General features: G+C 45.4%; 1 protein-coding gene across 2 annotated transcripts; it reads left to right on the top strand.

Annotated features, from left to right (window-relative positions):
• Positions 1-8,807: 8,807 nt before the first annotated feature.
• On the top strand, positions 8,808-11,186 carry LOC146311501 (microfibril-associated glycoprotein 4-like). Of its 2 annotated transcripts, XM_084740203.1 has the most exons (6): positions 8,808-8,862; positions 9,034-9,189; positions 9,323-9,361; positions 9,473-9,569; positions 9,952-10,119; positions 10,594-11,186. In XM_084740203.1, the coding sequence occupies exons 1-6, from the start codon at positions 8,857-8,859 to the stop codon at positions 10,848-10,850; spliced, it is 723 nt and encodes a 240-aa protein (XP_084596329.1). In that variant the 5' UTR covers positions 8,808-8,856; the 3' UTR covers positions 10,851-11,186. The 2 variants fall into 2 exon arrangements, with proteins under 2 accessions (XP_084596329.1, XP_084596330.1); XM_084740204.1 differs by lacking the exon at positions 8,808-8,862 and having other exon boundaries at positions 8,995-9,189.
• The last annotated feature ends 923 nt before the right edge of the window (positions 11,187-12,109 follow it).

Raw genomic sequence — 12,109 nt, 5'->3', positions numbered from 1 at the left:
TCTTTCATACAAACAACAATTAAAACAAACTTGGGACACTGGATGAAATGTAAATAAAAACGTAAGGCAATGATGTGCAAATACTTTAACCTAATGAAGTTTTATAACAAGATTCAGGAACAAAGATCACGCCTCAGACGATTTCATTTCCATACTACGAGTACTTAAGCACACCTCATCCGTTTCCTCACCCTTTGACTCTGTTTCCACATCCGTGAGAGACCAGTCAGCTTAAGAAACCTACCTAACAATGGACGAAGAGCTCTTCCTGAATCCATCCGACAGCGATCAGTTTGAGGGGGACCTGTTCATTCCCGTCGTCCCTGAGTCCTCCCCTTCTCCTCCCTGCCCACCACCTCAGCAGCCCCGGTTGTGGTCATCCATCCACGTTCCTCCACGCTCTCAGCATCCATGCTCCGATAGTTCCAACATCGTTGGGCCTTCGCTGTCCAGCAGCTCCAGGAGGAGATCCCGGCATCGATGTTCGGGGGTCACTCCTCCTCCAAGACGGGCATCTTTGACCCGCCCGCGATCCGAGTGCTTGGATGACAGGTGAAGCCAACGAGACCGTCACGCACCCAGCCAACACTCACGCCGCCCTTCTACTCCCGACATATCCGAGTGGACAATCACTCGGCTGAAGCACGCCCTCAGCCAGCAACGCATCCCCTTCCGCCGCACCGACAGCAAGGCAAAACTCTTCAAACTATTCACCGAGTCACAGCAAAGCTCTACTCGCTCTCGCCACGCTTCCCGACCTCTTCCGGACTCCCAGCATCGCGTTGATGCCCACACGGATGACGTCATGATGCACTCCACGGCCAATGACGCCCGGCCTTCCACATCAGCCCTCTCAGAGGGCCAGGTCGTATCTAAACCAGCTCAAGCTCTCCCCATTTCAGAGCAATCTCATCCCTTCTCTTTCCCCCAGCCTTCACTAGCAACCCGAGCACATGCATCCCTCCATCCTAGCATCCTTTCCTCTTCCCTTCCTTGTACCTTTCCTATTCAATCTTCTTTGGCCACTGTAGCTCCTCCCACCCTGATGCCCTCCACCTCAGCTCCACAGACTGCTCCTATGTCCTCAAGCAATGGTGGCTCCATCAGCCAAAGCCTTCAGCTTCCCACTGTCTCTTCTTTTCCACCTCCCTTCCACCTCCCCTACCCCTTACCCCCTCCCCATAACCCACATGTAGCTAACACTGTTCATCCCACTTTAAATGTACCTAATTTTTCCACAGCTCTGCCTACAGCCGGTCCCAGCACTTTCCTCACCTACCCCCCCCCCCCACCTACCAACTTCACTTTGGCCACTGCACTACCTCCGGCACGTCCAAACGCACCCACTCGACCCTCCCCAGTATCACTCACGCTAAGGCAGCAGATTCTCGCTGGTAATTATGTCGATCTTGCCCAGTTGCTACACCCTTCCGCTTGTAATCCCCATATTCCCCGGGAACTGCAAACTGCACTCGGTCCCATTGAGCTCAAACAACCACTCCCCACCTGCTCCAAAGAACTCACCGCCGTCGAATTCGCTTTCTCTTTCTCCCTGTACCGTGATACCATCTGTTCCGTCTTCCCTGAGCGCAGGTCAGAGTTGGATGACTATCTATCACTAATCCTCAACCTTGCCTTGCGTTTCAGGGGCAATGGTTTTTACACTTACCATACTCTTTTTGCCACACAAGCTGCCGGTCGACTGCAGCAATTTAACCAAGGCACATACTGGGGGATACTAGACTCTGAACTCTACTGCCGTGTTTTTGCAGCTCGGTCCTCTTTGTGTTGCGATCTCTGCGGCGCACCATCTCACCCAGCCACATCATGCACCCTCACCACTTCCTTGCCCCACATCACAGCCCCGAATAAACCGAGCCCCACTGTCTTTCGTAGGCCCCCCCGTGTGGCCCCCCCACCTTCCATCACCCCTAAACCAGCCAACACCCAACCAACCTCCCTCGGCCCGCTTCCCAGGGGCGTAGATAGAAGAGGGAGGCCAGTCCTCCACCAAGGTGGGAGGATAATCTGCAATAACTTTAACGACCTTGGATGCAACGCCTCCAGCTGCAGATTCCTCCACACCTGCTCCTTCTGTGGTGGGGCCCACGCCAGGCCAACTTGTCCACATAATCCAACCAAGTTCAGCTTGTGTAAGTACCTTGACACCCCAATTAAAATCAACGCCCTTGCTTCCGCCTTAGAGAACCACCCAGACCGTGAGTTTGTCGACTTTCTTGTTCAGGGTTTCACCCACGGATTCCATCCCGGCTTGCAGGCCATGCCAGACTCCTCTCACACATGCCACAACTTGCAGTCCGCCACTTCTGAGCCCACAGTGGTTGACGAACTTTTACTTAAGGAAGTTGAACAAGGATTCATGATCAGCACATTTCCCACCCCACCCTTCCCCAAATTCAGGATCAGTCCATTAGGCATAGCCACCAGAAAATACTCGGGGAAAAAGAGACTCATTATTGATCTCTCTTCCCCCCACGGTTCCACCATCCCTAGTATTAACAGTCTCATTCCAAGCCCCGACTTCTCAGTGCAGTATGCAACAATCGACCATGCCATCTCACTCATTCGCATTGCAGGCCAAGGAGCTTGGCTGTCCAAGGCGGATATCACCAGCGCCTTCAAAGTCCTTCCGATCCACCTCGACTACTGGCATGTCTTTGGTGTCCTCTGGAAGGGTGTTTACTATTTCGCAGTGCGCCTGACAACAGTCCCAAGAGCAGCCCAAAAATCTTTGACTCCCTTTCTGAAGCACTGTGCTGGATCCTGACAAACAACTACAAACTCCCATTCGTTATACATCTTCTGGACAACTTTCTCATAGTCCTGCCACCCTCTTCTCCCCCATCATTTGGTCTTTCAGAGTCTGTCACTCTGATCTCCGCCTTCCATGATCTCGGAGTACCTCTCTCTTCTGAGAAAACAGAGGGTCCCAGCACATCTCTGGAGTTTCTTGGTATCACCCTCGACTCAGTCTTGCTCCAAGCATCCCTGCCTACCAAAAAAATCCACCGGCTTTCCTTACTCATTTCCAATTTCCTCCTGACTCACAGATGCACCAAACGCCAATTTCTCTCACTCTTGGGCCATCTCAACTACGCCATCCGCATCATCCCCCAGGGTCGATCCTTCGTGTCACACCTCCTTTCCATCGCCACTTCCATTCCATCCCTCCACGGCCATGTCTCACTGGATGATGCATGCAAGATGGAACTGGAAATGTGGCATCAGTTCCTCTCGTCATGGAATGGCATCTCCTTCTTTTACGATGACCACATCACAGACTTCCAGCTCTTCACAGACGCAGCCCCCTCCATTGGTTTCGGGGGCTACTTTGATGGCAGGTGGTTCTCGGCCAAATGGCCGCCTGAATTCACTTCCCTCACCCCCTCCTCTGCCATCTATGAAATGTACCCTGTCATCGTAGCCACTATCCTTCCAACTCATCTATCTCTTCCGACTAAACTCATACCTGAGTCTCCGCAAGATCCTCTATTCCTCACTGAGACGGGCAAGGCCGTCTCCCGCTTCTGGTTCCACTGCCATTTCCGCCACATCCTCTACAGATCAGGAATTTCCCCTGAGCTTTACTCCGGACATTCCTTCCGCATCGGAGCGGCCTCAACCGCATCCAAGCAGGGGATCCCTGACCACATCATTAAAGTTCTTGGTCGCTGGTCCTCTCCGGCTTACCTCTCCTATATCTGACATGACCTGAAAGACATCAGAAATGCCCACATGCACCTCTCTGCCTGACGTTCTCTTGGGGGCTCCATACGTCAGGAATCCTAGAGAGACGGTACCCCCACCCAGAGTCTCAACCCTGCCTGGTTCCACTCCATCTTCCAGCCACCAGCTGACTCCACCGAACCTGTTCATCCATCCAACTCAAACCCCTCGTTCCCCCATCCAACAACCCCCATCCCTCACCCCTCATCCCACATCCCTTTACCCTAATCCTCTCCCTCCATCCCTCCATCCCACATCCCTTTACCCTCATCCCTCATCCCTCACCCTACATCCCACATCCCTTACCCCCACCCCCCTCCCTTCATCCCGCATTCCTTTACCCTCATCCCTCCATCCTGCATCCCTTCACCCTCATCCCTCCATCCTGCATCCCTTCACCCTCATCCCTCCATCCCGCATCCCTTTACCCTCATCCCTCCATCCCTCAAACCCTAACCCCTTCCCTCCTTACCTCCAACCTGCACCCCCTTCCAGACTGCTACTTCATCATCCAAGTTCTCCTCCATCCATCATAACCAATAAACCGTTTATGTGCAAATCTATTCTGGCGTGGTCTTTGTTAGTGAATATTCATTTAAATACAGTATGAAACTGAGAGGGACACAACAGATTTGTTTGCAACTAATCTGCAACTTTTTTTTGAAAATAGAACATGTAGCGGTGAAATAGTGGTATGCAATGAAGACTGATTCAAGAATGAGTTTTAAAAAATCAATGAACCATTAAAGTGTATAAGGATCAAAGTAATGTGAAATTATATGCTGTTTAAAGTGAACAATTTGTGATTTCTTACATGGCATACTTTGAAAAAAAATATCTAGCTCATGAAATCCACAGCATGAACCTCCTATGACCTTAAGGGGGACTGTTGACAGTTTCATAATACAGTGGAAGGTTGTTTTTTTTTTCCACAGAACTGAGGACCCGCCTGTGGGGAAATTTGCCTTCAAGTCTTGTCATGGCCATGGCACTTCTGTTGAACAAATACTTGGACGGTCTCCAGTGTTTGAGTATAATAAACTGTTGAAACAACACACAGGTCTTAAGTCATAGGTTTTACTTTTGATGTAACACTTATTGAGATAAGATAAGATATTATGCTGACAGGCTTCTGTACATTTAACAGAAAAATTCTTACTCAGGCTACACAGCTTAATCATTTGTTTAATAATAACATTTATAATGTATTAAGACAGTACACAGCACCTACAGCAGTTACCTGAGAGACTGTACAGATATATGTATTCAAAAGCAAGAACTTTACTGAGGCCACAAAGTGTTGACAGTATAGAATAACATGACAGTACATGGTATGATTGCACAAAGCCCAGTGGTGTGCAAATGTATTTATTCGATTTTATTTAATTTAAATAACAGACAGAGCACTCTGATTGGACAAGGGGCATTATCATCAATGATAATGACCACACCAGACATGAGAGCAGAGTGCTTATGCACCATGGGGATCCGTCCTACAGATAGGCCAGTCTTCTATTTACAAAGTTGAAGTTTGACAGCACTGTGATGGGTCCAAAAACTAAAGTCCCAAAAATTCCACAGAATTCCAAAATACAAACTCATTGTCTTGTTTTGCCTGTGACTCCCACAACCCTGTGCCATACATATGATGCAGGAGCAGCCAGTAAGAAGAAACATTCCTTATGTCCTTATCTGACCCCCCCCCCCCCCCCCCCCCCCCCCCCCCACAGCTCACGCCTGGTGGGAATAATATAATAAGACTTTCTATTACTTAAGCAACATAGTTTTCGAACTCATACTCAAACTCTGCTGGAGCTGTGTGCATCACGTTTTAGTGTTTAGTGAGTGTTAACTATTACAGTGTAATTAAATACATACACATTCATTTAAAACTTTAACAGTGAAAAAATACACAAAGCATAAAGTCACAAAGTAGCACAAAGTCATTCATAGAAGGGACACACCAGATTTGTCTGCTAATACAACTGAAAATGGTTTTGAGAGCAGGAAATGAAGCTGTGACAGAGTGGAGTGAGAAATAATTAAACAAATCAATAAATCATTACAGTGCATAAAGATTGTAATGATGTCAAATAATGTGCTGTTTAAAGTGGAGGATTTGTGATTTACTACAAGGCATACTTAAAAAATATCTACTTGATGAAATCCACAGTGTTCCTATGGCCTCCTAGACCTTAAGGATGCAGTCCTTACAGTTTCATAATATATTTTTTTCCACAGAACTGATGACACACCTGTGGGAAAATTTTACTTCAAGTCTTCTCACGATCACAGCATTTTTGTGGAACCAAGACTTGAATAGTTTCCAGTGTTTTGATAGTTTCTGATGAAACTGCTAACGGCAAGACAAGTCATGTTCTCCCTTAACAGTGAGAACTTGACTTGGGGCATGAAGTGTTGACAGTTTTAATAGAATTGAGGTGGTGGTGATGACAACAGCACTTCTGTGGAATCAATTTTAGTCTCCAGTGTTTGGATAGTTTGATTAACAGGTCTTTTACCTTTGACATAAACTTACCCGTGCTTCACTTGTGGGTATTTATGCATTTAACAGAAAAAAAAAACTTAAGTCAGGCCACACAGTGTAATGATTTGTTTAATAACATTTCTACAATATCATCACTTTGAATAGAATAGAAGAACAGTACATGTAAGGCTGGGTATCATTTCAAAAATGATGATGCCAGCACCAATACCAGAACCCTGAAAGTGGTACTGGTACTGATAGAGAACTCTATTCGATACTGTTTTTTTTTACACAGTGCAGCTGTCCACCTTGAAGTTTTATTCCTGCTTTACTAGCTGCTTCATCATATTATTCACAGTTTTTCCTGAAATAAACAATCCTTCTCTTTTATGCATTTATTTTTATCACCAATGTTTTGGTAGCAAAACCACACAAATAGTTATTTTTTTCTAGATCTGGGTACCAAAAGGATTGAATGCAGGTATCATTTGACTGGAAAAGTTTCAATACTACTTGTGTTATTTCATCAATACCTGAAAGGTTTAACAGTATTGAGTACCACATCCCTATTAAGCCACAAATTCCGCTTTTCAGACATTTTTATCATATACTGCCCCAATTTAAGGGAGAACATTTTAGTTAAAATGAAAGCATCTAATATTTAAAAGGCCAAAATGTACTGGATTATAAGTAGGGGTGGAAGCTAACAAGGGTTGCTGAGGTACTGTGATTGTTAGAATTAGCAGCAGAGGGATGTGATAATTATTGTGTTTGGGGGAAGAGAGGACATGGACGTGCGGGTGGATTGCCTGAGGCGGACAGAGGGCATTGAATTACCTCTGCTGTTGTTGGGTCCGGACCGGTCTCCATGGACAGACAGGAGGGCGCAGGCGAGGAGGCCCGGTGATGCCTTCCTGAATGCCTCATGACAGCCTCCTTCAGCTTTTTACGGCGATCCCTCCCCATGGAGGAGCGGCGAGTGGCCCGACTAACACCGGCTGCAGGGCTGGCCTTGGCTCCAGGTGGAGTGGACGGACAAGACGCCGCGGATGGGGGAGCCACAGATGGAGACGGGGCAGCAGCTGCAGGTGGAGGGGCCGCAGGTGGAGCAAGCTCAGTGGCCGAAGGTGGTGAGAGAACAGCGGCTCTGGGAGAAGCCATCATAGTAGAGAGGTCTGAGCCGAATGGAATCAGGGCTGGAGGGGCGTCGTAAAAATGGCCCGGAGCCACATCCTGCAGGATTGTTTAGCGGTTAGAGAGATCAAGGGGTGGGTGTGGAGAAATCCCACGTATGTTCCTCTTGTGGTTGCGGCACACCACCTCTGTCCAGGACGGCCTGGCTCCGGTGCTAATCCAATGACCAACTGAGGGCGTCTGGGAGGTCAGCGGTGGCGTTGTAGCAGCCAGGTCCTGTGCAGCGGAGGCGGCACCCGTTGCCCATAATAGTTCCAACGGTAGTGGTACAGCAGATTTAGCTCGGCCTGCTGGCGTTTACTGGGATTCCCTGGCAGAAAATGAAGTGAGGAGGGGTCGGTTTGGCTAGGTTTCTGAAAAAAAATGATTTATGGTTAAAATAGACCCCTTCACAACATTAAAAAAGCTTTGTACTTAAAAAAACTTTAAAAAAAAAAGTTTTCGTCAGGATCCAGCTAACCAAGGCAAGAATTTCATGGAGGCCATTAAAGCCATGGCCTGCTTGTTTGGAATAAGAGCAAACGCTAGAATATTTTGTGTATTTTGTATGTGAACATAGTCTCTGTTGACTTATTGGGGTAATTAAATATACATCAATGATATGATTACTTCAACTGGAAGTGTCCACATGATTTTATTATGTGTTTTTGCATGTATGTATCTTCCTGCACCGAAAGATGAGCTGACCACAGACGTCTACAAAGAATCAGCTGATTCGGGAAAAACATTTTTACTAAACAGACTAAACTGCATTAATGCATTAATCATCTTCAGGACATGTTAACCCTGGTGAAACCACAAGATCCGTAATAGATATCAACATTCAAAGAATCCATGAGTAAAGAGTTCAACAAACTGATGATGTTTAAGAAAACACCTGTGCCACGGTGTAGTTTCGGATAGGTCAGACTGGTGTGACATCACAGAGTCCTCTGTAGATTTAAGTCGTGAAGTTGTGACAGTGAGACAGACCGAAGGAGAAGCAGCAGTTTGTCTCTGTTTCCTCTGAAGGTGAAGCTTCTTCAGTTCAACCTGCAGGTGAGTTCATCAACAAAGTCATGAAGGGAGATTTCAGCACTTATTGTTTGTGAGGTTTTAGGTGCTCAGTCCTAAACTAAAGACACAAAACATCAAGTTATCGATGGCGACATCAGCAGCCACCTCATTTATTTCAGTGAGATCACTGTGTTGAAGCAGACTGTATATTTGATATAAGTGAGTGTTTAAAACCTGTGGTGTCAGGCTGTGTATCTGATGCAGTTTGTCATCATCACTCCTTAATCTCTTTTGGTTTTCATGATACCGTTATTTGTGATTGTATAGTGTTGATGTTGAGTATTGAGCTCTAAAGTTTGGAATATTTTTTTTATAAATACAGCTCATCAGAGATCCAGACAAGAATACATCACTTCAGCAGAACTCTGACAATGAAGGCAAGTTTGAAACTTTCTGTCTCAGTCCTGCCCAACAACCGACGGGCCGTCACACAATTAAATTACATTAAATTTAAAGTAAAATTGGAGACAATGTCTCATTTCTTCAAAATGTCCAACCAGTTGAGAAGTTTCAGACCTGACTCCATGTCAAAACGTTCTCTGTTCCAGCTGATATCAGTCCTCGTCCTCCTCCTGGCTCCAGTGTTGACCAGCTGCACCACCGTCAACCTGCCAGTGGACTGCAGTGACATCCAGAAGCAAGACAAGAGCCGACCCAGTGGAGTGTACACCATCTATCCCATTGGAGCCACATCTCGCATCCAGGTACACTGCATCCTCTCTGGGACACAGGTGGACCTTCAGATGATGAAGCTGCTGGTTCCAAGATGAGACGTCAACATATGTAAAGTATTTGCAACTTGATCACATTTACCAACGAGTGTGTGTTTGTGTGTAGGTGTACTGTGACTTGAAGACAGATGGAGGACGGTGGACGGTGAGTTTTCACTGAAGTCAAGTTGAAGTTACAGCCAACTGGGTTGAAGTGTTAACATTTGGTTGATGTGCCAGATAACTGGTGGTTAACCCTCCATCCCGTCCTCCCCAGGTGTTCCAGAGGAGGATGGACGGCTCGGTGAACTTCTACAGGGGCTGGGATCAATACAGGACTGGCTTTGGTAACGCTGCAGGAGAGTACTGGCTCGGTGAGAACTGAAACCAAACTAACAGAGAGGCTCTCTTGAATCAATCCAGAAATGAGATTTTTCATGAATGTTGTGTCTCCAGTCTGCAGGTTTTCTTTCAGTCTCAGTCAGAGGAGTTTTCCAAACAAAGTATTTTTATATTCAGAGTTTCAGTCTTCTTTAATGTCTTTGTTTGTTCATTGCATGGAAAACTATGGTACTAACATATTAAAATACATTTTCATACCTTCAATATATCCATCAGTGTTATCACCTTCAGTAGAACAGTGTGAAGCCATTGGTAGGACTGTGTCAAAAAATATTTTTCTAAATTACGTACATTACTGTGCAGTATGTTAAATAGTGTGTGTGTGTGTGTGTGTGTGTGTGTGTGTGTGTGCAGGTCTTAACACCATCCACCATTTGACATGCCAGCGAAAGTACGAGCTGCGGGTTGACATGGAGGACTTTACAGGAAAAAAAGTGTTTGCTAAATACTCTCAGTTCTCTGTGGGCCCTGAGTCTGACGGATATCGAATGACTGTGTCTGGATTCAAGAATGGAGGGGCAGGTGAGCATCAGGGCAGGAAGGACGGTGCTGTAGGTGCTGCAGTACCCCCTGCTGGCCAGAGTGGAAATATCATTTTACCTTTTTTAAATAATCTGCATAAATATAAATGAATAGTTTCTGTTGTGTATTATTTTTTTTGTGTGCAAAATTAATGAAGCAGGAAACAACTTGAAATATCTTGAAATATTTTAATTTGTAACATACGCAACATGTCTCTAAATCTGCAAAGAAATCTCTTGACAGGCTGAGACACTGTCCATTATACTAAGAAGGATAGATAGTTGCATTCATGCAGAATATAGTCCTGTAGATCCAGAGTTTTCTTATTTAGTAGGAAGAGTTGGTGTTAGTGAGAATGCACTGAAGTTGTTTCCTCCCCTGGTCCAGTTTGATATCTTGGTGCCAATAATGATTGTGTCCTTCATAAGTACAGTATCATTGTGAAACTCTCTGTTTCATGTTGTATTTCTGTAGGAGACTCCCTGACTTGGCACAGCAAACAGAAGTTCTCCACCTTCGACAAAGACCAGGACCTTTGGACAACTGGGAGTTGTGCCAAAAAATTCCTGGGGGCGTTCTGGTACAAAGCCTGTCACCGTACAAACCCCAATGGAGTTTATCACTGGGGGGCTGACAAGACTCACTATGCTATTGGAGTGAATTGGTACAATTGGAAGGGTCATTACTACTCCCTGAAGACCATCAGCTTTAAGATCCGTCCTGTCCACTAGTTCTTCACGACCAACGTACAGCAGAATCTCAGCTGATGATTTTTTTTCTCCAGTAAATAACCTCAAATAATCTTTAGATGCAAACAGACACACAGAGTCTGATAACTTGTTAATAACTTCATTAACTGCCAACACAATTTATAGCAAAGGAAAAGAGAAAAAAAATCATATAAGAAAAAATGTGATTGTGTGTGAGCAGCTGCTGGGTGTGAAGTCTTCAGTCAAAAAGTTGTTGATGTAGAGAAATGATTCTCCAATGTTTGTTGGAGGTTTGAAACCCTGATGTCAATCATTATCTGCTGTACGGTGTCAATAAATGAGAAGGTGAGCAGAAAACTGATGGGATCTGATGTCTTCACTTTGTCTCCTGTGTCTCTCTGTCTGGATTCACTTTCCTCCCTGAACACAAACAGAAATGATAATGAATTGCTGTCCTCTAGTGGTCACAGTGACAAACTACAACTCTCTGAATATACACACATAAAGTAAGATGAACCATAGAGGTGTTTGACCTGCTGTATATTTTGTGAGGTTGTTTAATTTTCAGTACAACAATGTTCAATATTATGTATGATGATGAATATCTGCACCTGATACCAAGTCATCAGGTTGGTATCTGCTCCACAACCCACCGACCTGAGAGGCAGCACCTTTGGAGAGAAAACAATGTCAATCAGAAACCAGACAGTTAATAACAGAATCAGTAGACCTACATTAAACAGGACAGTCTCTATGTTTCTGTGCAGAGCAGAGTGACTGTCACACAGACTGCAGCAGCAGGACCAACAGGTGAGGGAGGGGTAGAGCAAGATTGTCCACTGGTCCTGAATGATCAATCGCAGATGAAATCATTAAAACCTACAAATAAAAAGGTTAAACGGGTCACCAGATCTACTCGGACCACAGTTAATTTACCTGGACTTGACATCTGAGACCTGGCCAGTATCTTCTCTACTAACTGTAGCAGTTACCATTACCTCCAGTCTGTGCAGCACGTCTCTCCTCCCAGTGAACTTCCTCTCTTTGGTTGGTAACGGCCACTCCGGTCAAAATTATTTGTGACATTTTGTTGGTACCATTGTGAAATGTGCAAACAAAACTATAGTGTCTCTGACTGTTGTGGTAATAGTAATCTATGTTTCTGTACTCAAAAATGTCTCACTCTGCTCCTGATTGCTCTTTCTCGCGTGTCCTCCATTATATTACTGCAACAAACGAGAGAATAAGACTTCACGATATACAAGATTTGGTTATACACA

This window comes from Lutjanus erythropterus, chromosome 17, assembly GCF_056507025.1.
Source record: "Lutjanus erythropterus isolate fLutEry1 chromosome 17, fLutEry1.hap2, whole genome shotgun sequence".
NCBI lineage: Eukaryota > Metazoa > Chordata > Actinopteri > Lutjaniformes > Lutjanidae > Lutjanus > Lutjanus erythropterus.
This window is presented reverse-complemented; position numbering and strand designations above follow the sequence as displayed.

Excerpts from the sequence above, each read along its gene's own strand:
- LOC146311501 (XM_084740204.1), top strand. The coding sequence starts at position 9,010 with ATGTCAAAACGTTCTCTGTTCCAGCTGATATCAGTCCTCGTCCTCCTC. Across the intron at positions 9,190-9,322 it reads GAGCCACATCTCGCATCCAG|GTGTACTGTGACTTGAAGAC; the intron begins GTACACTGCATC and ends GTTTGTGTGTAG. Across the intron at positions 9,570-9,951 it reads TGCAGGAGAGTACTGGCTCG|GTCTTAACACCATCCACCAT; the intron begins GTGAGAACTGAA and ends GTGTGTGTGCAG.